The 26,036-nt window shown below is 40.3% G+C and overlaps 1 protein-coding gene across 12 annotated transcripts in view; it reads right to left on the bottom strand.

The window, feature by feature from the left end:
* fryl (furry homolog, like) overlaps positions 1-26,036 on the bottom strand; it is a 474,495-nt gene that overhangs the window by 157,192 nt on the left and 291,267 nt on the right. For all 12 annotated transcript variants that reach the window (XR_013886541.1, XM_080187850.1, XM_080187842.1 and 9 more), the window contains 8 exons: positions 24,473-24,662; positions 20,814-20,938; positions 19,771-19,828; positions 14,906-14,997; positions 10,418-10,590; positions 7,561-7,721; positions 5,793-5,903; positions 3,222-3,376 (listed from right to left, as the gene is read on the bottom strand). Coding sequence is in view for 11 of the 12 variants with exons in the window: in XM_080187850.1 (XP_080043976.1) it covers positions 3,222-3,376; positions 5,793-5,903; positions 7,561-7,721; positions 10,418-10,590; positions 14,906-14,997; positions 19,771-19,828; positions 20,814-20,938; positions 24,473-24,662 (1,065 nt within the window). In the remaining variant the exon portion in view is untranslated. The remainder of the gene's footprint in view (positions 1-3,221; positions 3,377-5,792; positions 5,904-7,560; positions 7,722-10,417; positions 10,591-14,905; positions 14,998-19,770; positions 19,829-20,813; positions 20,939-24,472; positions 24,663-26,036) is intronic.

Genomic DNA, 26,036 nt, shown 5'->3' with positions numbered 1-26,036 from the left:
GGAAAAGCAAATTGTGCGGAGGGTGTGGAAAGTCTGCAGAGGGATCTAGATAGGCTGAGCGAGTGGGCGAGGACCTGGCAGATGGAGTACAATGTTAGCAAGTGTGAGGTTATCCACTTTGGCAGGAGTAATAGTAGGAGGGATTACTATTTAAAGGGCGAAAAGCTGCAGCATGCTACAGTGCAGAGGGACCTGGGGGTCCTTGTGCATGAGTCACAAAAACCCAGTCTGCAGGTGCAGCAGGTGATCAAGAAGGCAAACGGGATGCTGGCCTTTATAGCGAGGGGGATAGAATGTAAAAGCAGGGAGGTCTTGCTGCAACTGTACAGGGCACTGGTGAGGCCGCAGCTGGAGTACCGTGTGCAGTTTTGGTCGCCGCACTTGCGCAAGGATATTTTGGCCTTGGAGGGAGCGCAGAGGAGGTTCACTAGGCTGGTACCAGAGATGATGGGGTTGGACTATGAAGAGAGACTAATTGACTGGGTCTGTACTCGTTGGAGTTTAGAAGGATGAGGGGGGATCTTATAGAGACGTATAAGATAATGAAAGGGATGGATAGGGTAGAGGTAGAGAGATTCTTCCCGCTGAAAAAGGACAACAGGACTAGAGGGCACAGCCTCAAGATAAGGGTGGAGGGGGGGGGGCAGTTTAGAACGGAGTTGAGGAGGAACTTCTTCACTCAAAGGGTGGTGAATCTCTGGAATTCTCTGCCCGTTGAAGTGGTGGAGGCTACCTCGCTAAATATATTTAAGACACGGGTAGATAGGTTTTTGGTAGACAAGGGAATTATGGGGAGAAAGCGGGAAAGTGGAACTGAGCCACTTCAGATCAGCCACGATCTTATTGAATGGCGGGGCAGGCTCGAAGGGCTAGATGGCCTACTCCTGCTCCTACTTCTTATGTTCTTATAAAACAAAAGGCGATCAGCATCGGAACAAAGAGTGCTCCATGTGTGCAGGCAGAGTTAAGATCCATTTGGGTTCTCCTGATAATACCCTTTATTAATAAGACATAAGTGAAGTCAAATAAGTTGCTCAATGTGAGAACAAGGTCGGCCAGGTGGAGAGCGATGGTGATGAATGGAGAGGCCTCCATTCATGGAAGGAGGTCTTAATCTGTCCTTGTGAGGAGTGACAGTGTATACAAATTGGACATTCTTGGTGAAAAGGAAACAGGACTGGGAAATTGTGCTGTGGATGCAAGTGGGAAGGGCTGGGACCACGGAAGGCAAATAGAATGCGGATATGAAGAAATAAGTTTCATGGAGCAAAAACAGGTTGAAACAATGGGTCCACCAAGGCAGTCCTGTTTATAATTTGTGGAAAGGAAACTGAAGCAGGCTGCATGGGGTTGGGGGATTGAGGCTGGAGGTCACTGAGGGACAATTCCTCTCCAGAGGAGTTGAGGTCAGTGTTTGTATGAAAAGTGATGGCGTGAAGTTCGTTGTGATCAGAAATGCAGTTTGATTTTTTGGGTGATTATGTTGGTATTCTGTGTAGGTAAAGAAAGCTGTGTGCTTATTTGTGTGTCCAGGTTAATCAAACAAGGGGAGTGTTTCTAGAGACAGGTTGTCTGTGAGGGCTAAGAGTTGAAAGGTTAAAGGTGTTATTTTGGTGCATTTGCAATGAGAGATTATGGTAAGTTTGAGTTACGTGAAAATAGATTGGCTCTAAAATCAACATTGTGAAAGAACTGGGAAATTTGGTTTTTTGAGCTGCAGAATTTCAAAAGGGAGTTCAGAGGTGCTAAGGAACCTTTATATCTTACAATGGTTTAATCAATGAACAGCAGAAACTTTTATTGACCTGAAAGTAGAGGCAAAATCAAAAAACATGAAAGATTTTTAGTTTTGAAGAAATTGAGTTAAAAGAGTGTTGCAGACAATGGAACCTGAAATAAAGGGGAAAAAGTCAGTTAAGGAAGAATATTTTAACTGAGTTGTGTCAATTGTGGGGGAGGAGGGGGGGAGGAGGAGGAGGGGGGGGAGGAGGAGGAGGGGGGGGAGGAGGAGGAGGGGGGGGAGGAGGAGGAGGGGGGGGAGGAGGAGGAGGGGGGGAGGAGGAGGAGGGGGGGGGGAGGAGGAGGGGGGAGATCCCTGAGGACCAGCTCCTTTGTGTGGGAGAAGTTGTGAAAGTCTTGAATTAGAAGCAGCCACCTAGTGTTAAGCTAAAAGAGACTTTGTTTTTGAACCTCCTTTCTGGAATTCCACACCAGACTGAAAATGTTTGAGAAGTTGTGCATATACCTTTGCTAAAGTAACAGAATTCTTTGACTTGGTTAATATTACAGGAGTTTTATGATTAAAATTTATTAAAGGCGTTGTTGCCACAAAGGTAAATTCACTGGTGCACTATTGGCTAAGCAGTTTTTTTCTGCGGGGGGGCGGCATTCTTCTGTAAGATTGTTTTCACTGTGTAACTTTAATCTTGTGTGCTTAAGTTTCTCTAAAATAAATCTTTTAATTTTTTAATTCTAAAGATGTTACTGGAGTTCTGTGCTTTTGGGGTTAGTAGCTCTTCCTCCTCATTTTTACAATTGGTGGTAGGGGTTATGCTCCAGGGAAGTTAGGAGGTGGTGTTGAAGAGTTACTGATTAGCTACCGCAAGACCTGTTTATCAAATAAGACATGTCTTTAAACTGCTGGGTGACAACGTTAGGGTTGGACTGATAGAGCAAAGTGTTGCATGTTCATAGGGAGCTAAGTTAATGCAAGAAAGTGGAGTAGAGTAATGGAGATTGATGATGTCATACCAGCTAAATTACCAGTGCAGAGATCTCGAGAGGGCCTGAGGCCAGATTGAGGGGTCCAGGTCGAACAAGGATTCTGAAAATAGGAAAAAGGGTATACTATGCAGGAGATGATGATCCTGGCCAAAAAGGCAGGTGTGGAGGTGAAGTGAGCAGAAAAATCATAATTTAATGAGCTCCAAATTCAGTTCAAATGCGGAGGTAGATGGATGAGCTGAAGCTTTTGCTGAAAGCTAACTGTTGCAGTGGAAGAGGGGATGGGGTCAGGGGAGACTGTGCAACATAGAGAGCGGTAAAATTGGAAGGATAATTCAGGTCTTCCTTCCCAGTGACCAATTGAAATAATAGTTATATAATCAAGCTAGCCTGCTTACAAGTGTTCATTGCTCCTAAGATCCAATCAAGCTACCTTAGTTCCAGCTCACATATGCATTATTACTTAGCCATCAGTAGGAGAATAGCTTAATTCCTACCGGTTATGAAACACATTGGCTATTGCCTTGAAACATCCAGCTGCAACACGCCTTGAACCTGTATAGCATCGATCTACAGCCCAGTACATCAGATTACTTTGGTCTGGATTCAACTCTAGTAAAAGCATTACAGCTTCACAGCCTAACTGGTGAACCTAAAGAAAGCATGTATAATACACAGTTAATTTTTAAACAATAGGAATAAATTTATTTCACAGATTATTTTAATACTGACTGTTAAAGACAGGCACAATTAATTGTACAGATCCATGCAATTAACAGCTTGAGCAACCAACTGAAATCAATTTTGCCATGAAAGAAGACAACCATATTCATGCATCATATAAAAACAGTCTTTACAATACTAGAACATAGAACATAGAACACTACAGCACAAACAGGGCCTTCGGCCCACGAGTTGCGCCGATCACATCAACACCTATCTATAACCCCCAATCCCATAAAACCCCATATACTCATCCAGAAGTCTTTTAAAAGACCCCAGCGAGTTCGCCTCCACCACCACTGACGGCAGCCGATTCCATTCACTCACCACCCTCTGAGTGAAAAACTTACCCCTAACATCACTTCTGTACTTTCCTCCCCGCACCTTAAACCTGTGTCCTCTCGTAGCGACCATTTCAACCCGGGGAAATAGCCTCTGAGAATCCACCCTATCTATTCCTCTCAACATTTTATAAACCTCTATCAGGTCGCCTCTCAACCTACGTCTCTCCAGGGAAAAGAGACCCAGTTCCCTCAACCTAACTTCATAAGGCATGCCTCCCAGTCCAGGCAACATCCTTGTAAATCTCCTCTGTACCCTTTCAATTACTTCTACGTCTTTCCTATAGTGAGGCGACCAGAACTGCGCACAGTACTCCAAATGAGGCCTGACAAGGGTCTTATAAAGTTGCAGCATTACCTCCCGACTCCTAAACTCAATCCCTCGATTTATGAAGGCCAGTACACCATACGCCTTCTTGACCACCTCTTCCACCTGCGAGGCCGATTTAAGAGTCCTGTGGACCCGGACCCCAAGATCCTTCTGCTCCTCAACACTACCAAGACTCCTGCCCTTGATAGTGTACTCATTCATCCCGTTGGTTCTGCCAAAATGGACGACTACGCATTTATCCGTGTTGAAGTCCATCTGCCACTTCTCCGCCCAGTCCTGCTGCAACTTTTGCCATCCTTCCAGACCATCCACAACACCACCAACCTTCGTGTCATCAGCGAACTTACTCACCCATCCTTCCACTTCCTCATCCAGGTCATTTATGAAAATGACAAACAGCAAGGGTCCTAGAACAGATCCCTGGGGCATCTATCTTTAAGTCTATCTTTAGTATCTTTAATACTATCTTTAAGTATTGAGTTTTCAGAACATAAAGAGACCAAAGACTACATTCAAGTTCATATGATTTTTCATATTGCTCAAATTATTACTTTTATGCATGATATTTATCGCATTCATCTATGATCTACAAAATTCATCTCCAAACTCTGTGGCCTAGGCCTCGGCTCCTCCCTCTGCGACTGGATCCTGAACTTATTAACCCACAGACCACAATCAATAAGGATAAGCAACAACACCACCTCCATGGTCATCCTCAACACAGGTGCCCCACAAGGCTGTGTTCTCAGCTCCCTACTAATACACCTATGACTGTGGCCAAATTCATCTCCACCTCAATTTTCAAGTTTGCTGACAACACCAGCATGGTCGGTCGGATCTCAAACAATGACAAGACAGAGTACAGGAATGAGATGGAGAATCTGGTGAATTGGTACAGCGACATTAGTTTCTTCCTCAATGGCAACAAAACAAAGGAGCTTGTCATCGACTTCAGGAAGCATAGAGAAGAACATGCCCCTGTCTATATCAATGGGGACGAAGTAGAAGGGATCAAGAGCTTCAAGTTTTTAGGTGTCCAGATCACCAACAACCTGTCCTGGTCCCCCCATTCCTACACAACTGTTAAGAAAGTCCACCAACGCCTCTACTTTTCAGAAGACTAAGGAAATTTGGCATGTGAGCTACAACTCTCACCAACTTTTACAGATGCACAATAGAAAGCATTCTTTCTGGTTGTATCATAGCTTGGTATGGCTCCTGCTCTGCCCAAGATCGCAAGTAACTACAAAAGGTGGTGAATGTTGCCCAATCCATCATGCAAACCAGCCTCCCATCCATTGACTCTGTCTACCCTTCCCATTGCCTCGGCAAAGCAGCCAGCATAATTAAGAACCCCATGCAGCACGGGCTTTCTCTCTTCCACTTTCTTCCTTTGGGAAAAAGATACAAAAGTCTGAGGTCATGTACCAAGTGACACAAGAACAGCTTCTTCCCTGCTGCCATCAGACTTTTGAATGGACGTACCTTGCATTAAGTTGACCTTTCTCTACACCCTGGCTATAACTGTAATACTCTATTCTGGGCACTCACGTTTCCTTCCATATGAACAGTATTTTTTGTCTGTATAATGTGCAGGAAACAATACTTTTCACTGTATTCTAACAAGTGACAATAATAAATCAAATCAAAATGCTTTTCAAGATAATGTTTACCTTTTTTTCTTGAGAATCCAGGATGTTATCCAACCACTTGTACAAGTAGCCATCTGATGACAGACCTACATTATCAGACACAGGCCCACAACACAGCACAGCTGACATAGCCTATGGTGATGAAAAATGAGATTGACATAAATGATTCAAGGAAATAATTGTGACAATCCTCCTGACCAAAACAACATAGGTTTAGTGCTAAGTGTCTATAGTACAAGGTTGACAATAGGTTACTATTAGAAATATCAACTATTCATTCTTTTGTTGAATTTAAGGTGAAGGTAACAGTGTGTTTAATCGCCACTACTTGTTTGTATTTACCCACGCAATTCATCACAAGACTACAAGTGTTTTTTGAATTTTCACTTTTTAAACTGATTTTATCAAAGTATATTTTGCACTACTTGGTGCACTACAATTACTTGAAAAAGAGGAATTCCACCAATTAGACTTGCCATCTCCCACACCTAAGTTTTAGATCCATAATCTTGTTAAGCAGGCTTCATTCCAGGAGCCCATGTATTAACCCCATTATCCTTCTTTAAAAACATATAAAATCCAGTATAAAAATAGCATATGTAGTTAACTAGAGTGATATTGTGAAGAGGCTCCCTATAAATATGCCTTCTCATAACAGTGGGATCAATGACTCCAGGTATCAGGTAGACATTTCCACCATATGTAAATAATTCAGGTGACATTATCACAATCAATTTGTATTCAGTTAGGCATCTATCCCAGAGATAAACAGCAGCAGCCTAAGTGTGCATTAGTGCTGTCCAACTGTGATAAATATATTATCAAAAGTTTAAATTAAGCTAGTGCAATTGGAGTTCAAACAGATTTGTCATATTATGCTGTCACAAGGGATCAATGTTTATCTTGCATGCAATTGAACACACACAATTCATTTACCGCTGCAATAGTGTAAGTATTTAGTTTGCTCCTTTCACCAGGCATGAAGCTCAACCCTTCAATGATGAATATATACATACTACTTTTACTGTATATAAATTTATAAGCCTGTTAAACTTAGCTCATATCTAAATTATACAGGATTTGTGTTTTACTTATCACCACATTCCTTTCAATATTACTCAAAGATAGCAATCTCTGAAGTGCAATGCACTAGGGAGTATGGGAGAAAAAGAAAAAGGGCAGCTTGAGTAATAGTGCAAGAGGCATTGAGACTGATGCTGCAGCATGAGGGACCTGTTCAAGACAGACAGATTGGGACCAGAATTGTCATTAGGAGGTTAACTAGTGCTCAGTGGCAGAAAGGTCAGGAACCAGAGGATACAGATTTTTGATTGGCAAGAAGCTGGAAGCAACAAGAGATTATTTTTATGCCGAGTTCCTGTGGTTTGGAATGTCCTACCTAAATTTCCAGTTAATGGACGACAAACGTGCCAAAACAAGTTGAATGAAGAAAGAAGCTGATTTGAGATATTTTGAGCACAGCCATTCCTTCACATGTGTAAAAGCCGTAACCATGACTAAAACAAAACTGAGAATTTCTCTGTTGTAGTCAATAGGCATATATGGTTTAATAGTGCCGATAGTTGTTGGGCATTAAATGGAAAGTCATGGCTTTTCACTATCACTGGTGTTCAACTTCTTTTGACCCAGAAAAATATTGCTCACTAATATTTGTCAAATGACAGGAAGCAACTAGTAGGACATAACATAATTCTGCTACATCTAGAATTACATAATGCTACCACATATAGAATTAGGTTCAGCAAAACGTGTGAGGTATTGTCTGTACCTTTAATGCAGAATACTGGTGCCGGTTAATTTGCATGTTCCTATCACTGTATCTGTCCAAAGGAGTAAACATTATGCTAAAAGGACCGGCCCAGTGACTGAACAACATAAACAGACTATGGCGCAAACTCTGCTGTGGAAAGATGGCCCTGCGTTGGTGCACTGTAAGGAAAGACGAAAAAGTAAAATCAATCACAGAACATCTCCTGGATAAATTAAGCACAGTGTAATATTTACCTTTAAAACAATTTAAACAAAAATCTCTTCTGATGCATGACTGCTAGACAATGGTTTAAAAATGTAGTTCTTTTTTGGCAGGAGTCAGATTTTGGATCTAATGTACTCTCATACTCATAGATGAAGGCTTACGTAGAACATATTCATTTCAAATCTACATTAGCCTTGCTCAATCTGACTGGTAAAAATCATTGGCATTCTGATTACTGGACTAAATTTCCACTGATTAGAGCAGGTATGTTGCTGTCAATGCAATTTTCTGGCTATACGCGATGGCCAGTGTAGCCAGCAATTATTTCGAAAGAACGGAAATAATCCCCATTTTTTGCCTCCCCATGGTGACAGGTGGCTAAAGGCTGTTGGTTGCCTGAAAGATGAATGGGTCATCACACTTTAATGAGGCACAAACAACTGCTAGAATTGCTCAGAATAGTCCACTTTCATAGTGGTTTGAGCGGTGCCATGGTAATTGATGCCTATGATAATGATAGATGATTTATATCAGTTGCCAGATATAGGCAGATGCAAGTGGTGAGCTCTGTATTGAGAAAGTCCCAACTGGTCTTCAAATAAGACTGCCTCAACTTTCAAAGTCCAGAAGATTACTGCTGACTTCTCATCTAATTAAATGATAACATTGTTACTATGATTGTGTGTCTTCTGCAATCTTTAGTTTTAAAGCCTATTTTTAGAATAACTTTTAAGGTTATGGGTTTTTGCTCCACTTGAATTCCTTTGTTATTTTAAATATTTATTATGTTATTCAAACATGGGTCCAGATCTTTCTAGCAATAGTAATGATCATCAACTTGTCACTTTGTTCCTAAATTCTCTGACCCAAAGCTTCTCCACATTTCTTCGGAGACCTTCCAAGTCCAGTTTTCCCAGAATTGTGCAGCATTCCTCATGGAACTCTGCTGCAGTGAAGTAGAATCAGGGGAAGACAGGTCACACCTTTTTAGGGCACCTAGTTGCCTTATGGCAAGTCTAAAGGTCAGTGTGAATGTTGGCAAAGCAATTTCCACATCACAGTCTCAACACATCATGAATGATAATTGGGAGATCAGGACTGCAGAAGGGGGAGAAATCGAGGCGCCCTGGGGTGGGAGTCAGGGCTGGCCCAGACAGGTCTGGGAGCTCCATACTCGGAGGGTGGGGGGGGATCTCACAGCCAGCGTTGCAGGACTGCGGGGCTGGCCAGCGAGTGAGCTGCCTAGCGATTAGAAGACCAGCAGTGCGAAGCTACTGTGCATGTGTGATCTTGACACTGACAGATCAGCGCATGTGCAGCGGGCTGCTCAGCGCTATGCTACCAGCCTCTCCGGCAGCAATACAGCCCCCTCATTTTAATGGGATTCATACTAGTGCACTCTGCAGTGCACAAAGTGTGGAAGATTCATTTTGAAAATCCCGCTGAAAAAATCCATTGGGATTTACTCCAGTTTTTACACAAATTTGACATTTCAAATTTTTTTGGAAGATTTTCATCCATAGTGTGCTCTAGTTCATTTATATTTTGTGGCTTTCCTTCTACAGCTAATAGTTCTTGTATTATTTCCTTACCTTCTCAGATTCTAGATCTTCAGGGTACAATTACACTCCAAAAGTTTAAACTGGTACATTATAAAGCAAAGTTGAGACTTAACAAGATTTACATTGTTACTGATATTGATGTTAAACAAACTTGCATTACACTGATGTTACAGGTTTTGGGAAAAACACACTAAGGGCCTGATTTTACCAACAAGTTGCACCTGTTTTCAGGCACAAAAGCTTGGTAAAGCCTGGCGTGAGGCGAGTAGTACAATCTGCAACCGCCTCCGCACCCGCACCTGTTCCCCCTTTAGCAAGCGCCTAAACTGGCTACGAAAGAGACTGCACCTAAAAAGGCATGACGGCAATTTAAATGCATTTTGCACACATTTCAATTGACTTAATGGGCTGGATGCCCAAACTTAACAGCATTTCCCTCTTTACCACTGCATTCGCCCATCCAGATTCAGTGCAAACAGACATGGTCTATAGAAGTCCGATTTGGGGATTCCAGTGTGGTGGTAGTGGTGGTGGTGGGGTGGGGGGAGGAGGGTCAGATGGCTGTCTGCGTGTAATCGGTGGGGATAAGGGAGTCAGTTATGTTGTGGGGATGGGGCAATGTCTGTGGGGGCCAGGCAGGAGGCATTATCAGGCCCGGGACCAATATGGCAAGGGAGCGTTTTTCTATTTGATTTTACTGCGCACGCACAGTTGGAGGGCCCTATTGGAGCTGCAGTGTTTCAGGCGCAATAAGCCCCGCCCATAGGCTTCGACAGCGCAATTCAGAATCGCTGCTTTTTTTTCAGGCAGAATGCCTATGGGGACACCCGAGAACAGATCTAAAAGTCGGATCTGAAACACTCCCAGATTAGAATCAAACTGGTAAAATCGGGTCCTAAGACTGAACCAGGTTATGTTAAGCTGCACCTCTCATTATTATAAATATTCTAAATTAATAAATATTGCTGGCCTCCATTAATTAAAAGAAAGGCAACCATGTATTTGTTAACATTTAGATTCTTACTGCATATTACTTAATCAAAGTTGTTACCATATTAACACATTGCTTATTTTGTAATTACATGTACCTGGGACATTTTGAATAATATTTGCCACCAAGGCACTGAAATGGCATCGGATATCCTTCAACGTGTCAGAATCCTTGTCGTTCTCAGCTTCTAGCAGCTGCCTTGTTAGATCAACATACTCCAACAAAGTGTTATTAAGGGAATGTGTTTCATTATCAAGGCCTCCACTTCCACTGATGTTTGTGGGAGGGGAAGAGAAAATACAAAGAATACATAAGAACACCAAAAACACAAACTAACTAACTTTAAGAAAATCTACGTTGAGATTATACCAATACATTTGAGAAAAATGTATGGTGCTAAATTTAAGTAAAATTCCAAGTAATGAACAGATAAATTGTGTCTTCAATTGTCACTGCCCTTCCTTAATCAGAATCAGCTATTAGAACATTCAGCATGGAATGATGGCATGCTATCTCCAGAATTACATATAACTTTAACACAATACTTCCAAAAGACTGCAAACCCCAATGCCAAAAGTGTGCTGTATTTACTCTGTTTTGGTATAAGTACTCCCAACTCACGGGTAACCTTTCTGCACTACTGCTGGTAAAGGTAAAATCACTATAGTCCCAGGTGACCATAGACTGTTATCCCCTTTGTGGGAGAGAGCCTGACTGGTGGTGAATTAACCAGAGAATCACCATACTTCAGGTGAGAAGCAATGTTGAGAAGTGTTCATACACACAGCACAAATGAGTCCCTTAGTGAAGAAGGCTACACTGATTGGGAGCTTTGCTTTCCTTCAAAATTTGGAATGTTATAATGCCGTACATCTGGCAGAATTTGTGATATATAGTGTGCTGACATATGCTCAGTGATGCACTAAGTTTGGGAAAAAAAAACTGCAGTTTCATGACAACAAATTCAGTAAATTGGACAAATCAAGCAAAGTAGTTATTTAATGTGATGTTCAGTACAAATGCTGAATAAGTATTAGAAAGGCTTTTTTTCCCCCAACTATCATTTTAAATTTATATCAAAACAGAGTTTCACCTCTTGCAATGGTAACCAGTTTGGAAGAATTACCATTGACTAATGTAAACACTTATTTAAAAAACAAACTGAAATAGCAATACAGTTTAAACCAAAAACAGTTTTACGACTTAATTGACAAAAACGTCATATTGTTCTCTTCATTTAAATTATGTGTAAATTAAATATGAATTCCTTGCCAAGTGATAGAGGCACTGGCAGTTTGCACTTCATTTCATTTCTGAAACAAATTAACAATGCAAAATATTCATAAATTGGTAAAGAAAATATTGTACTTTTAGACCAAAAATTTAGATTAAAATGTTAGTCTAAATTTTTCCAATGTCAGGAAGTTATAAAGTATACAGCATAAATATTTCCTTCCTAAGCTTTTCCTTCTTTCTCAGTGATTGTTAAGAAGTTACAGCTTCGCTTTGTGAACATTTCCTTTCTATAACCAGAAAACAAAATGAAAGAAATTACGCCCAATTACTTCTGCTTCAAAAAACAGGTCAATATACAAAACAGTGCAGTAAGTTCTGACACGATGGTACATGGTGAATAATTGAAATTGATAGCTAATCAATGAATCTGTGCACAAAAATAGTGATGGATCCCACAACACAGACATGGAAGTAAAGGTAAACAAAAGAAAAAGTAAATGTGTTTGAATAATGCATAAATTTATGTTTAGTGGACTATAATCTTTAATCATATCAATGTACCAGGTCAACTGTCACTCCCCCTTGGAAGTAGTAACCACTGCTGCTCCATTTTCTTTTGTTTACCCTCCCATTTTGTTTGCCTGATGCCAATCCTGTAAACTTTCTTTGCGCCCTGCTCACTATTCTTCATCTCCTCTTTGGACTCTGCCAGGGCATCAACAATTACCATACTGCTCCACATTCCCCTCGAGAATGTCCATTCTTAGAAAGCAAACACATTTCCATCCAAATCTTATTTTGGATGACTGCATTGACTTTGACAGGTACTTGGCTCATAGTTGGTGATGCCTCATGTCTTCATGAAGTTGCCAGTGCCTTAGTATACCTTCCAAGACCCCCTTTGCCCAATCTGCTGCCATGACAGTATGACTCATCTAAAGATCATATCTTGGTCTCACCTTCTAATCCTCTAACACCATCCCCTCCTTTGAGCACCTCCTTTAGTCCAAGCCTTCCACCTTCCCAATAATATCCTTTTCCAGCCATTCTCCCCAGTTGAATCGTGTGTTTCCCATCAATACACCATTCCTCAACCTCTGAACTAACTCCTTATCCTTTATGATTTCAATGTCCATCTCTACTCACGTTGTCAACAATCCTCTTAGGCTGCCTCTCCCCATTGTCCCTTAATCCCTATCTTCATATAAAGCCTCCTACTCAAACTCACAGGCACCACTTCAACTTTGGATACATGAGAATGTGGTGAGGGCTAAAGATGATTCTTTTGCGTATTCCTACATAATGAATGTTATTTAAATTACTCAGTTATGTGGGACACCACCACAGAAGACAATCCTGACATTTTCCCCTCCCTAATCACAAACACAGAGGTCAATTTCATGACATCTCTTGCAAGCTTGTTTGAGATCAACTACATGAGCAGCCAGGATCAAAGCTGAGATGCTTCTAGAACATAGAACATTACAGCGCAGTACAGGCCCTTCGGCCTTTGATGTTGCGCCGACCAGTGGAACCAATCTAATGACCCTCTAACCTAAACTATTCCAATATTATCTATGGGCCTATCCAATGACCATTTGAATGCCCTTAAAGTTGGCGAGTCCACAACTGCTGCAGGCAGGGCATTCCATGCCCTTACTACCCTCTGAGTAAAGAACCTACCTCTGACATCCATCCTATATTTATCACCCCTCAGTTTAAAGCTATGTCCCCTCATGTTAGCCATCACCATCCAAGGAAAAAGGCTCTCACTGTCCACCCTATCTAATCCTCTGATCATCTTGTATGCCTCAATTAGGTCACCTCTTAACCTTCTCTCTAATGAAAACAACCTCAAGTCCCTCAGCCTTTCCTCATAAGACCTTCCCACTATACCAGGCAACATCCTGGTAAACGTCCTCTGCACCCTTTCCAATGCCTCCACATCTTTGTTATAATGCGGCGACCAGAACTGTACGCAATACTCCAAGTGCGGCCGCTGTACTTTGTACAGCTGCAACATGATGTCACGGCTCCGAAATTCAATCCCTCTACCAATAAAAGCTAACACACCGTACACCTTCTTAACAATCTTACCAACCTGGGTGCCCACTTTCAGGGATCTATGCACATGTACACCGAGATCTCTCTGCTCATCGACACTACCAAGAGTCCTTCCATTAGCCCAATATTCTGAAACCCTGTTACTCCTTCCAAAGTGAATCACCTCACACTTTTCTGCATTAAACTCCATTTGCCACCTCTCAGTCCAGCTCTGCAGCTTATCTATGTCCCTCTGCAAACTGTAACATGCATCCTCACTGTCTACAACTCCTCCAACTTTAGTGTCATCCACAAGTTTACTAACCCATCCTTTACACCCTCATCTACGTCATTTATAAAAATGACAAACAGCAGTAGCCCCAAAACAGATCCCTGCGGTACACCACTAGTAACTGAACTCCAGGTTGAATACTTCCCATCAACCACCGCCCTCTGTCTTCTATGAACTAGCCAATTCCTGATCCAAACTGCTAAATCACCCTCAATCCCATGCATCTATATTTTCTGCAGTAGCCTACCATGGGGAACCTTATCAAACGCTTTGCTAAAATCCATATACACCACATCAACTGCTTTACTCTTATCCACCTCTTTGGTCACCTTCTCAAAGAACTCAATAAGGTTTGTGAAGCATGACCAACCCTTCACAAAACTGTGTTGGCTATCCTTAATCAAATTATTTCTCTCTAGATGATTATAAATCCTATCTCTTATAATCCTTTCCAAAACTTTGCCCACAACATAAGGCTCACGATCTATAATTTCCAGGATGGTCTCTACACCCCTTCTTGAACAAGGGGACAACATTTGCTATCCTCCAGTCTTCTGGCACTATACCTGTAGCCAATGATATAAAGATAAAAGCCAAAGGCTCTGCAATCTCCTCCCTAGCCTCCCAGAGAATCCTAGGATAAATCCTATCCGGCCCAGGGGACTTACCTATTTTCATGCTTGCAAGAATTGCTAACACCTCCCCCTTATGTACCGTCTAGTCTAAAAGCCTGTATCTCAGCATTCTCCTCAACTACATTGACTTTTTCCTGCGTGAATACTGACAAAAAAAGTCATTTAGTGCCTCTCCTATCTCTTCAGGCTCCACGCACAACTTCCCACTACTGTCCCTGACTGGCCCTAATCAATCTTTTATTCCTAGTTCTGGTCTTCATAGCTCAATATCACATCAGTCACAACAATCAAAAACCATGTAGTACATTTCGAATAGCATAATTTTCCCCTTGTAATTGTTGTCATAAAATTGGAATCTAACTATATGTCTGTTACTTACGTGTGACTAATTACACCAGCATCTGCTAGTAGCTCAAAGATCCTCACGAGTTGCACTCGCAAAATATCTCGACGCCTGCGTCGTTTCATATTCTGCATCACAGACACAAATATTACTTAGTTTCTGTGTTTTGAAGTTCCACAATACACGTGGTAAAATGAAATTGCTGCCTAAAGCTGCTTAAACAACTTGCTAAATAAAAATTATAGCAAGTGTGTGATTATAGCCCATAAATTTCCAAAAGTGCAGACACTGTCACAGTCAAATTGGAATCATTACGGACATTACTACAAAAAAAACCTTGGTGTGTAAAATATGCACGGAGGCTTTCAAAGTCTGTCAATATCAAGTTTCTTTCAATATTTATCACATTTTTATGAAACTGAACTACATTTTCAAATTACAGTAGTTAGAAATTGACAAATCATGCTGGTGGCTGTTAAACAGTGTATTCTTTTTCAATAGGTAACTTCTAACAAATAGCCCAACTTCAGCTTTGATGAACTGGTTTTGATTTGGTTGCAAAAAGCTAAAGGTGTTAGTGAAGCTACAAAACATAACCATTCCAATACAGAATAGCAAAGTCAAATATGTGCAAAAACTGTACAAAATGCTTAAATAAAATTACACACTCTGAAATCTCTAACATATCATGAGAGCCAAGAACAACTCTTAGCTGAAATATTGAATGGGGATAAAGCTACATAATCTTCTCATGACATATAGATAGATCTAAAGTTTCAGATTTTCTTCATTTACATAAATATATTTTAAAAACTACAGCCATCAACTGTATAAATTGAATACAGAACAGGTTCCAAACAAACACAACTCACTTGTGACTGTTGCTTATGCATTGAGGTCAATTCCACTTATTTAAAGAAAATTTTGTACCAGTACTTGCATGCATTCTCGGAATTAAGTTGCTACCTTTTTATTTGGTGCAAAGATCATACCAAAGAATAATCTTCTGACACCATATTATGCCAAAGAGGCAATTTTTAAAATAATATAAGAACAGACAACAAATAATTACCATAATAATCTCGATGAATATCTTCATTCATTTTTCAAATGCCACTTATTTTTATGGTAAACAATTATTAGTGTGGTTCAATTATATAAACCCCCGTCTATATTCTGGCTTGGAAGAATGGGAAGAGAATGAAAATGGCTAAGGACAAGTAAGGGAAAAGTGGAGACAAAAAAAGTTAAAGGGAGAAAACAGCTGACTATATAAACATGTGGTGGTGAAAGCACACATCTGTATGGAGTCACACAACTGGATTCTCTGAACAAGTTCATTTGAAGGTGGAGTGCATGAAAACTTAAAAGAAGGTGGCATACTACTTCTTCAGAGATTGTTGTGTAGATGATTGTGGGAGGTGGTGGTGGCAGCAAGAGGTGATTGTACAAATAAGAGGTGATCTTAGGTTAGGTGATTAAAATTTGGTCATGATGCTATGAAGGGAGGCATGTTACATGAACTGTTGAACAACTTTTATTCTGCATTGCCATCTTGTGGATCTACATCAGCTGTGGCTCATTTGTAGCATTCTCACTTAAGGTCAGGGGGTTCTGGGTTCAAATTCCATTCCAAGACATGAACAAAAGATCCGAGCAGACACTTCACTGCAGCACTAGGACAGTTCTGCGTTGTCGGAGATCTGACTTTTCAGACCCAAAATGTAAAACCTAGTTTGTTTACTCAGTTGCACGTAAAATATCCAATCGTATTATTTGAGGAACAGCAAAAGAGTTAATTCTCCCTTGTGTTTTGACGTATATTCATTCCTCATCCAACATCTCCAAAACACTGGTCATTACCACATTGCTATTTGTGAGATATTGCTGCATTCAAATTGGCCAACATGCTAGCAACTGTTTCAACATGACAACAAGAAGCAAAGTAACAAGCACACATAGACATGAGTTTTTTATATGTTATATTTTGAAATAGCCAAGAAAGAATTAATTTATTTAAAAGCATGTTTCACACTGAATGAAAATATCTGAATTTCTGTGAAGTTACTTGCACTTGCATAACATCTTTAATTAGGTAAAGCAAAACTTCAAGGTGCTTCACGGAAACATTATCAAACAAAATTGATACCAAGCTATATAAGGAGATATAAGGGCAGACAACCAACAACTTGGTCAAAAAGAGAGGATTAAAGGAATGTTTTAAAGGAGGAAAGAGCAGAAGACAAGTGGAAATGGTTAGGGTGGAAAGTCAGGACCTTGGGGTCTTGACTGATGAAAGCACATTCGCCAACAATGGAGTAACTAAGAGGACGAAAACTGGGAAATGCATTAAAATAGTCAGGCAAGATGCAATGATGAAGGTTTCAGCAGGAGGAGGCAGGTCAAAGTTGGGTGAAGTTTTGAGGTGGAAATAGGCAGCATTGTTGACAACACAGTTATCTGCTTAGAGGTTCATCTCGAGGTCAAATATGATACAAGGGTGGTAAACAGTCTGGTTCAGCTTCATTCAATTGCCAGGGAGAGGGACAGCGCTAATGGCTAGGAAACAATTATGACTTTGGTCTTCCTGGTATTTAGAGGAAATGTCTGCTCATCTGGTAGACTGTTGGTCAGGCGTTTGACAATTTAGAGACAGCGGAGGGGACAACAGTTGTTCACATGAGGCAGTGGTGGTGGTGAAGTAAAATTTGATGTTTTCAGTTACGCGTACAGACACTTTTGCTGGAATTTTACCGGCACACCCGCCCCAGAATCAGGGTGGGCAAGACTCACAGAACAGAATTCTCTGTTGGCCTCGGGTGACATGTTACCAACATCAGGCAGGTGAGGTGGTTAAATTCCAGCATTTGTTTTTGGGTGATGTCATCAAAGGACAGCATGTATTTAAGTATAGAAGGGTGTCAAGGATAGATCCTTGGGGACCACCAGATGATCAGAAAGAGAAGCTGCACCAACTACAGTAACAATGGAAACAGGTGGGTGCAGTCAGCTCAGCTAGAAGGTGGTGGAGAAGCATTAGAGCAAGAGAACGTGGTGAACTATGTCGAAGGCAGCAGACAAGTCAACAATGATGGGAAAGATTAGTTTAACACTCTCGGCCATACAGAATATCACGTGCACGCGGATAAAAACAATTTCAGTACTGCACAAATTTGATTGAAGGGGCTCAAACAGAAAGGGCAGGGAAAAATTTGTAGTTTTTGGCAATGACCAAAATTTAAAATCTTTTGACAGGAATATGGTCAGAGATGTGGCAATAGTTTACTTGGATTGAGGGGGTTAGGGTTGGTTTTTTTTGAAAGAGGATTGATGACATCAGGTTTGGAGGAGAGGGAACAATATCAGAACAAAGGGAACTGTTAATAATATGAACTAACAGCGGGCTATCTAAGCTTCTGGTCAGCAGTTTAATAGGAATAGAGTCAAGAAAGCGGGAGGGGCAAGATTTGTTTGAAGGCGGCATGAGGGCATATAAACGAGAAACGGGATAAAGATGCAAATTCGGCATTAGGGCAGAGGGGAACCTTAGAAGCTCTGACCTGATGGAAGAGGGGAGGTTGGGGGAGACAGCTGATCACAGCCTTTTAATCTTACTGACAAAGAAGCATTCTCACACTTGTTAGAATCATTGTCATGGCATGGTTACAGCACAGAAGGAAACCATTTGCCCCACTGCATCTGTGTTGGCTCTCTGAAGGAGCAATTCACCTAGTGCCACTCCTCCAACTTCTTCCTGTCGCCAGGAAAAGTTTTCCTTTTCTCAATGATCCAATTCCCTTTTGAAAGCCTCAATAGACTTTTCCTCCATGACACTCAGGAATCATACTCCAGATCCTAACCATCCACTGTGTAAAAATGTTTTTCCTCATGTGTCCCTTGCTTCTTTTGCAATTGCCTTAAATCTGTGCCCTCTTGTTCCACCAATATGAACAGCTCCCCCCTAATTACTCTGTCCAGCCACCTGATGACTTTGAATACCTCTAACAAATCTCCCAGCCTTCTCTTCTCCATGGAAAAGAGTCTCAATTTCTCCAATCTACCTTTATAACTGAAGTTTTGCATCCTTGGAACCATTCTCGTGAATCTTTTCTGCACTCTTTCCAATTCTTTCACATCCTTCCCAAGTGTGGCACCCAGAACTGGACACAACACTCCAGCCTAGGCCAAATCAGTGATCTATGCAAGCGCAACAAAACAGTATTGCTTTTGTACGCCATGCCCCTATTGACAAAGCCCGTTATTGTTGGAGATGAAGGTGAAGCAGACAACGAAGGAAATTTAATAGACAGTGTGCTACAGAGAAAATAGATCCAAGGCTATCTTTGCATTCCAGAATGATCCTGGAATAGTGAACAGTTTCAGCAGACAAAAATTCTGGACAAGGTCCTGCTTTATACTGTTCAGCCAGATCTTGTGGTGAATGGCTTGCCCACTTATGTGCCATATCCTTTCAAGTCCATGTCCCTCTCACTTAAGGAAGAGGGGATGGGAGCCATTTCTGGAGGAACAGGATGCGAGAGTAATGTTTTAAATGGGGATTGGGGCATTGAAGGTGTGGGTGTGGAGGAGCAAATCATAAACCACAGAATTGTCATTGTAAATCAGTGGCCAACCGCTGGACATTTGGGATTTTGAAAGGGTGGTTTAATGAACTGCGAGAGACTTTGGCAGAATGCACTGACTTAATGATAAATATTGTTTGCTCAATCATTTCGATGCTACGGAATGTCAAAATGTCAAACACAGAAAAGATATTTGTCAGGTTCTTTTACTTTTTGAAAATCCTGTGCTCAAAACGATTCACAACAAAAGCAAACTTTGTAAGCAGATCATCTGGAAAATTATCAATGAAATATGAGCTCAGTTCAGTTTTTAGTTACCTCTGGTCGCCTTTCAAGTGCTTCTTTTATAATGGGATGAAGTTCTTCTATTAAGTCTCTGCAAAAAAAATCAAGTCAAATCTAAGCTACTTAAAATTCAGCATTTATGGATTTAAAGTACCCTTGAAATATCTGTTAAATTTAGCTTGCAATTTTTTATTTTATTTATATCTTTCATGGGACGTGGGCATTGCCATCAAGGCCAGCATTTATTGTCCATTCTTTATTACCCTTGAATCAAATGCCTTGCTAGATCATTGCAGGAGACAGTTAAGCGTCAACCACATTCTGTGGATCTGGAACAAGATCTAGGGTAGAACATTTCTTTCCCGAAAGGACATTAGTGAACCAGATGGGTTTTTTTTTACAGCAACCAACGGTACTTTCATGGTCACCATTACTGAGGCTAGCCTTTAATTTCAGATTTTGTGAATTGAACTTAAAATTCCCCCAACTGCTGAGATGGGATATGACCCATACTCCCAGAGCAGTAGCCTGGGCGTCTGGATAGTGACAGTACCACTATTCCATCATGTCTCCTTAAATTGACAACAAAGACTATAATTCAATATGAAGAAAAGATAGCTGTCAGCTGAAGCTTTTTTTTGATGGAATTCGTCTATGAGTTTTTCTCAATCAGTGTGAAAACTAAGCTCAACCCTTTCTTCTTTTTTAAATTATATTTTTACTAAAGTTCTTTTCATTTTATACAAAAAAATGCATCAAACTCTCAAAGGTAGGTACAGTACAGCAGGACACCCACACCCCCACCCCCAATTCATTATTATAGTTTTTGGGTCACATAAGAGCACAAAGTAATGTCATTAGTTCCCAGGACATAAGCAGCTGGAGATAGTAAATAAATGTAACCAACTGACTTTTGAACTGACTCCCAAAAATTATGGATATTTGGGTAATCCTAAACTGAAGATGCTGATCTCCAATTTCTTGAAAGAGAAACCAAATTAAATGTATGTTAATGTGCTTTGCTGCTGCTGACAAAGAATAAGCAGTATGAAACTTGTGCAGTGAAATGCTCTTACCTAAATGCTACAGGATTGGTCCTGCCAAGCCCCAGCACCAGAGATTCTGTAATTTCCATGCTCTCAGAGCGCATCATTGGAACTATAAACTTGAATAATGAGGATGGAGATGGAATGCCAATTATCTGAAATTACAAATAAATTAATCACAAGCTATTCACATTCATACAAAGTTCATATCTTCAGAATTTCCTGCTACCTATTCCACTAGCTACTATTAGAAATGTCAAATGGATTCAGTCGGTAGTACTCCTTGTTTCAGTCAGATGTTTGTGGACTTAATCCCTACTACAGTCATGACCTCAGCTAACATTTCAGAGTACTACTATGGGAGTACTGTATTGTTGAAGTGGTATCTTTTGGATGAAATGTTAAAGAAAGGCCCCAAATACCTGCTCAAGTCAGGACTAAAGAAGACAAGGGCATATGAAAGATGAGTACTTGTCCACGCTAACAACCTCTGCCCCCTCCCACCATTTCCCAAACTAAAAACACATTCGTTGTTTCTGGGATCCTAAATCAGCTACCATGTTTCTCAAAATAATTATGGACAAGGAAGAGGATTGTCCGTTTTGATTTGGCTTTAAGGAACCTAGGCTGCTAGAATTCTAAAATTAATTGCATGCCTTCTGCTGGCATGAATCCACACAAAAGACTATGCCATATGATGAACATTTTTTGCTTGAAGATTATCTTGCAAGCCATTGTACTTTTAAACTAACAGGAACGTGTGGTCTCATGTCCTGTTCTCAGTTTAATTTTGGATTTATCTGCTCAATCCCTTGGTTATATACATATCAGTGGCTGCACTTCAAAAACATACTCATTTATTGAAAAGCACTTTGGCAAGTTCTTATTTGTCTACATTTGTGGTCCACTGGGTGAGTTTACGTGTAGTCAGCAAGTCTTCTGTCTGCAACATTCCATTCATAACATTCGCACAAACATTACTCATTTCTCCCAACTCTGGATTTATACCATTCAAAATGCAATCTGCAACCAAAAATGAAAACGAAGCAACTGCCTATTCCTCCACTGTTTATTGCAAATGTTAATGCCTTTTCTATCCGCTTCCTTTACATTTTTTATTTCCACAAAAAAGAAAGCAATCTACGCAAACATCAAAGACACCGGGCTTAACTGAGCTACAGTTCAAACAGTTCTTATGCTGTAAATTGTTGCAAGTGTGAGTTGATAATTGTACAGTAAGGTCAGCAAGTCATCTGAAATCTTAGTGAATGGCACCAGTTTCTTAACAAATGGAATTGAGAAATACAATGAGGAACACTAAAGAAGGAAATAGGATAAATTAGAGTCAAATCAGGAACTAAAAGAGAATTAAAGAAAGATTTGATTGACAGAGATAAAATATTATATCCATCAATACCATCGCATCAGCAAATAAATTGAAAATGGGGCAGACAGCAAAGCAATTTTTTTTTACTCAGCATACGGGAATAACAAAACTATATTTAAAACAATTTACTTAAAAACGTTCACAACTGCAAAATTCAGCAACTTCTCCCTATAAAAGCAGCAATTTCTCTACAAAATGCACTGAGTGGCAGACAGTTACATAATATGAATAAGTGAAGAGGGCACTCAGGACAGCATACAGCATTATCATAATTATGGCCCTTTTCCTTGAGGTCTCCCCCAGCCTAGTTGGTGCTTTGTAACTAGAATCAGAGAATCCCTACAGAACAGGAGGTCAATCAGCCCATTGAACCTGCACTAACATCAATCCCATCCAGACCCTATCCCCATAACCCCACTAATCCCCCTGACACAAAGGGGCAATTTAGCAAGGCCAATCAACCTAACCCGTACATCCTTGGAGCTGAAAACAAAAATTTTTTGATTTAAGAACTCCTATCTCACTGAAGCGGCTTCAGGTCAATCCATGTTCAACAACTCGAGAGTTGAGTATCTTTGGAACTCTCTTCCTCAAAAGGTGACAGAAGTTGAATCTTTGAGGAAGAGGAAAAGGTAGATAGATTCTTGATGAGCAAGAGCTGAAAGGCTCTCGGGGATAGACAGGAATGTGGAATTGAGAATGGCGGAGCAGGCTCGAAGGGCTGAGTGGCCTATTCTTGATTTGTATGACATTAGTGAACCAGATGGGTTTTTATGACAATGGTTTCAATAGTCACTGTTACCAAGACTAGTTTTCAATTCCAAATTTTTATTTAAATTCTGAGGTGTCTGGGGATTTGAACCTATGTCCCTTGAACGTTAATCTGGACCTCTGCATTATTAGTCCGGTGACAATACCACTATCCCACCACCTCCACGGCATGTTAACTTTGATTTTTGAGTGCTAGAATATCCAAATCCTCCTGAACACCAGCATTTACTTTTTTTAAAAAAAATGCTACTTTTCCATTTTTCCTCCCTCATAATTTACTCATCACATTTCTTTGCAACCTTTTTACCTCCTCCTCACAGCTTATTTACGCATCTGGCTTTTAATCAGCAGCAAACTTGGATACATTAAACCTGATTCCTTCAGCTATTAACAGATTGCAGAGCCCAAGCAGTGATCTTTATAAGTACTTCATTAGTGTCACCATGCCATCCCAATGTATAGCCCTTTTATTCCAACTTTGTTTTCTGTAGCAACATTGTGAATGGCTTTTGAAACCAAATACATTAACATCCATTGGTTCCACCTTATCTATCCTGCTGGCTACATCTTCAAAAAATGTTTAGATTTATCAAAGTCCAAATTTATCAAAAAAAATATTGACTCTGCCTGATCATGCTATGAATTCTTAAGTGCTGTGTTCCATGTCCTTAATAATAGATTCCAGCATTTTCCTCACTGCTGTTATCAACCATAGCAGCCTATAATTCCCAATTTTCTCTCTCTCTGTTAAAACAGCAAGTGTTCAAGATAGGACCAGTTAAAACAGCAAGAGTTCAAAGTGGGACTAATTAAATCAGTGAAAGTACAGATGAAAACAGTGGCTGTAGGGTGGATGAGCAAACTGACCATAGCATCATGGTACAGAAAGTTGCTCAACAGGGGGAAATTAATAGAAATGTAGAGGTAGTAGGGGACAATTTAGTCTGTGGGTAAAGGAGTGGTAGTGATTTGCTGGCAGTAGCACACAGAGCAAGCCAATCCAATGGAATTCAAATCAATTTTGGAGAATTTATTACAGGAACAATGGTCAAGCAAGAACATAGGGCATGTTACCATTCACTGGAAATACTTCGTTCGCAATCATATTTTCTTAAGGTTTTCAGATGCAGAGAACACAAATGCCTAACAATTATTGATATTAGTTTTCACAGAGATGTATGAAAAAGCCTTGCCAGTAGATGTGAGTGCATTTTTGAAGATAATTTGATTGCATGGAAAGCTAATTCTTAAGATAAAATAAATATAATTTTGCAAAAATGGAACATTAGTGCCCCAAGTTGTTTTCAACATGCCTAACAATACAGTGAAATGAGACATGTTTCAGAAGCCATGTGCTAAAAACATTCTTTCTGCTCTACCTGTGAATGTTTTGAAATACTAACGGCTAAGCCATTTACACATATAAGTTGCTTTGTCAGAGAATGAGGGCACAATCCAGGAATTTATTTTCCTTCTCCATTCTGCTCAAGAGAGTTCTTTATTAATTTTTGGACAATGAAGACGTGCTTACCTTAGAATCCAAACTATATCCACTATCAGGAGTTGACGCCAGCGTCTCAGGAGGGGAACACCGCACTGACCCTGAAGTAGCTGTGTTACATGTTGCTGCACTGCAGCAAAGAATAAGGTAGTTTCTCCAAAGCCCAATGTACGAATCATTGCCAATTGTGGTGCTCACCTTTTTGGCATTTATAGGACTACTGCATGGAAACAGAAGAGGTTTAGAACATAAATACTTCCATTTTAAAAATTACTCAACATTAAAAGCAAATTTTTTAAGTGTGTTTGTTATTGAATCATAGAATGGGTACAGCATGAAGGAAATAATTCAACCCACTTTGTCACAGCAAAAACAACCCTGCCAATCCCACACACCTGCCTTTTTTCCATTGTCCAGTTATTTCTTTACTAAGCAGGTGTTTATCCAAATCCCTTTTGAATGCCATAATTGAACCTGTGTCCACCACAATCTGAGTACATTTCAGACCCTAACCATTTGCTGCATCATATCTTCATTGCTTCTTTTGTCAATCGCTTTAAATTGTTCTCTATTTTAATGCAGTAAGAGCAACAATACAGGATGGAATAAAAGAGGCTTGGCAGATGGAGCAGAACAATTAAGGCAAAGAGCATGAGATAGGGTCTCGATCAAAGGGACCTTGTGCTGTGGCTACCATTTAGTATAGGGCTGGCACATCAGGTTCAACAACAATTAGCTGTGATCTGTAAGTTGACTTAAAGGCGGGAAACAGAATAAACAAAACAACTGAGCATTACTGAATGGAGGAAAGGAGGATGAGGCATCATCCATGGAGGATTCATCATACATGATTGGTAAATTGTACTCAAAGATTGGCAACCAAAGCTGGGACAGAATAAAGGACTCTATTTAAAGAGGCGATGGCTTGGCTACAGTAAATTATATAGGAAAGGAAGGACTAACAAAGTGAGAGCTCCCAGGATGAAGAAGATGAACAGAAGAAGTGTGCGTATGGCAGATGCCAGGTTGAAAATACCTCAGTAAGAACCAGGCTAAATATAGTAATTTCAGAAGGGAAGTGAAAAATAATTGAGAAGCAAAGAAAATGTGAGAAGACACTGGCAGATAATATAAAAGGAAATGCAAAAATCACCTATAGACATATCAAAAGTAGAAGGGTGGTTAAAAAAAGGATGGATTTTCAAAATGTGGTGGAGTCAGGTTCAACTGAAGCATTCGAAAGGAATTAAACTGTTATCTGAAAAGGAAGAATTTACAGGATTACATGGAGAAGGTGGAGAATGGCACTAAGTGAATTGCTCATTCAGAGAGATGACATAATGAACTACATGGCCTCCTTCTGCATTATACCAATTCTGTGATCCTCAAAACGACCAACAAAGTAACCAAAGGACAAGAGTTCACATTTTAAAACATTTACTGTAACAAACTAATATCAGATAGATCAAATATTAACAGACAAAGCATACATCAAACTAAAGAAAAGTAAATAGCATGAACTAATTAATGCAATTGAGGTAAAGCTGACAACTCCTTCCACTGTGCAATGTACTTCAGGCAGATATATAGCATT

Source organism: Carcharhinus amblyrhynchos, chromosome 1 (genome assembly GCF_965287045.1).
Source record: "Carcharhinus amblyrhynchos chromosome 1, sCarAmb.v2.hapA, whole genome shotgun sequence".
In the NCBI taxonomy this organism is placed as follows: Eukaryota; Metazoa; Chordata; class Chondrichthyes; order Carcharhiniformes; family Carcharhinidae; genus Carcharhinus; species Carcharhinus amblyrhynchos.
The sequence above is the reverse complement of the archived record's forward strand: the minus strand, read 5'-3'. Positions and strand labels throughout refer to the sequence as shown.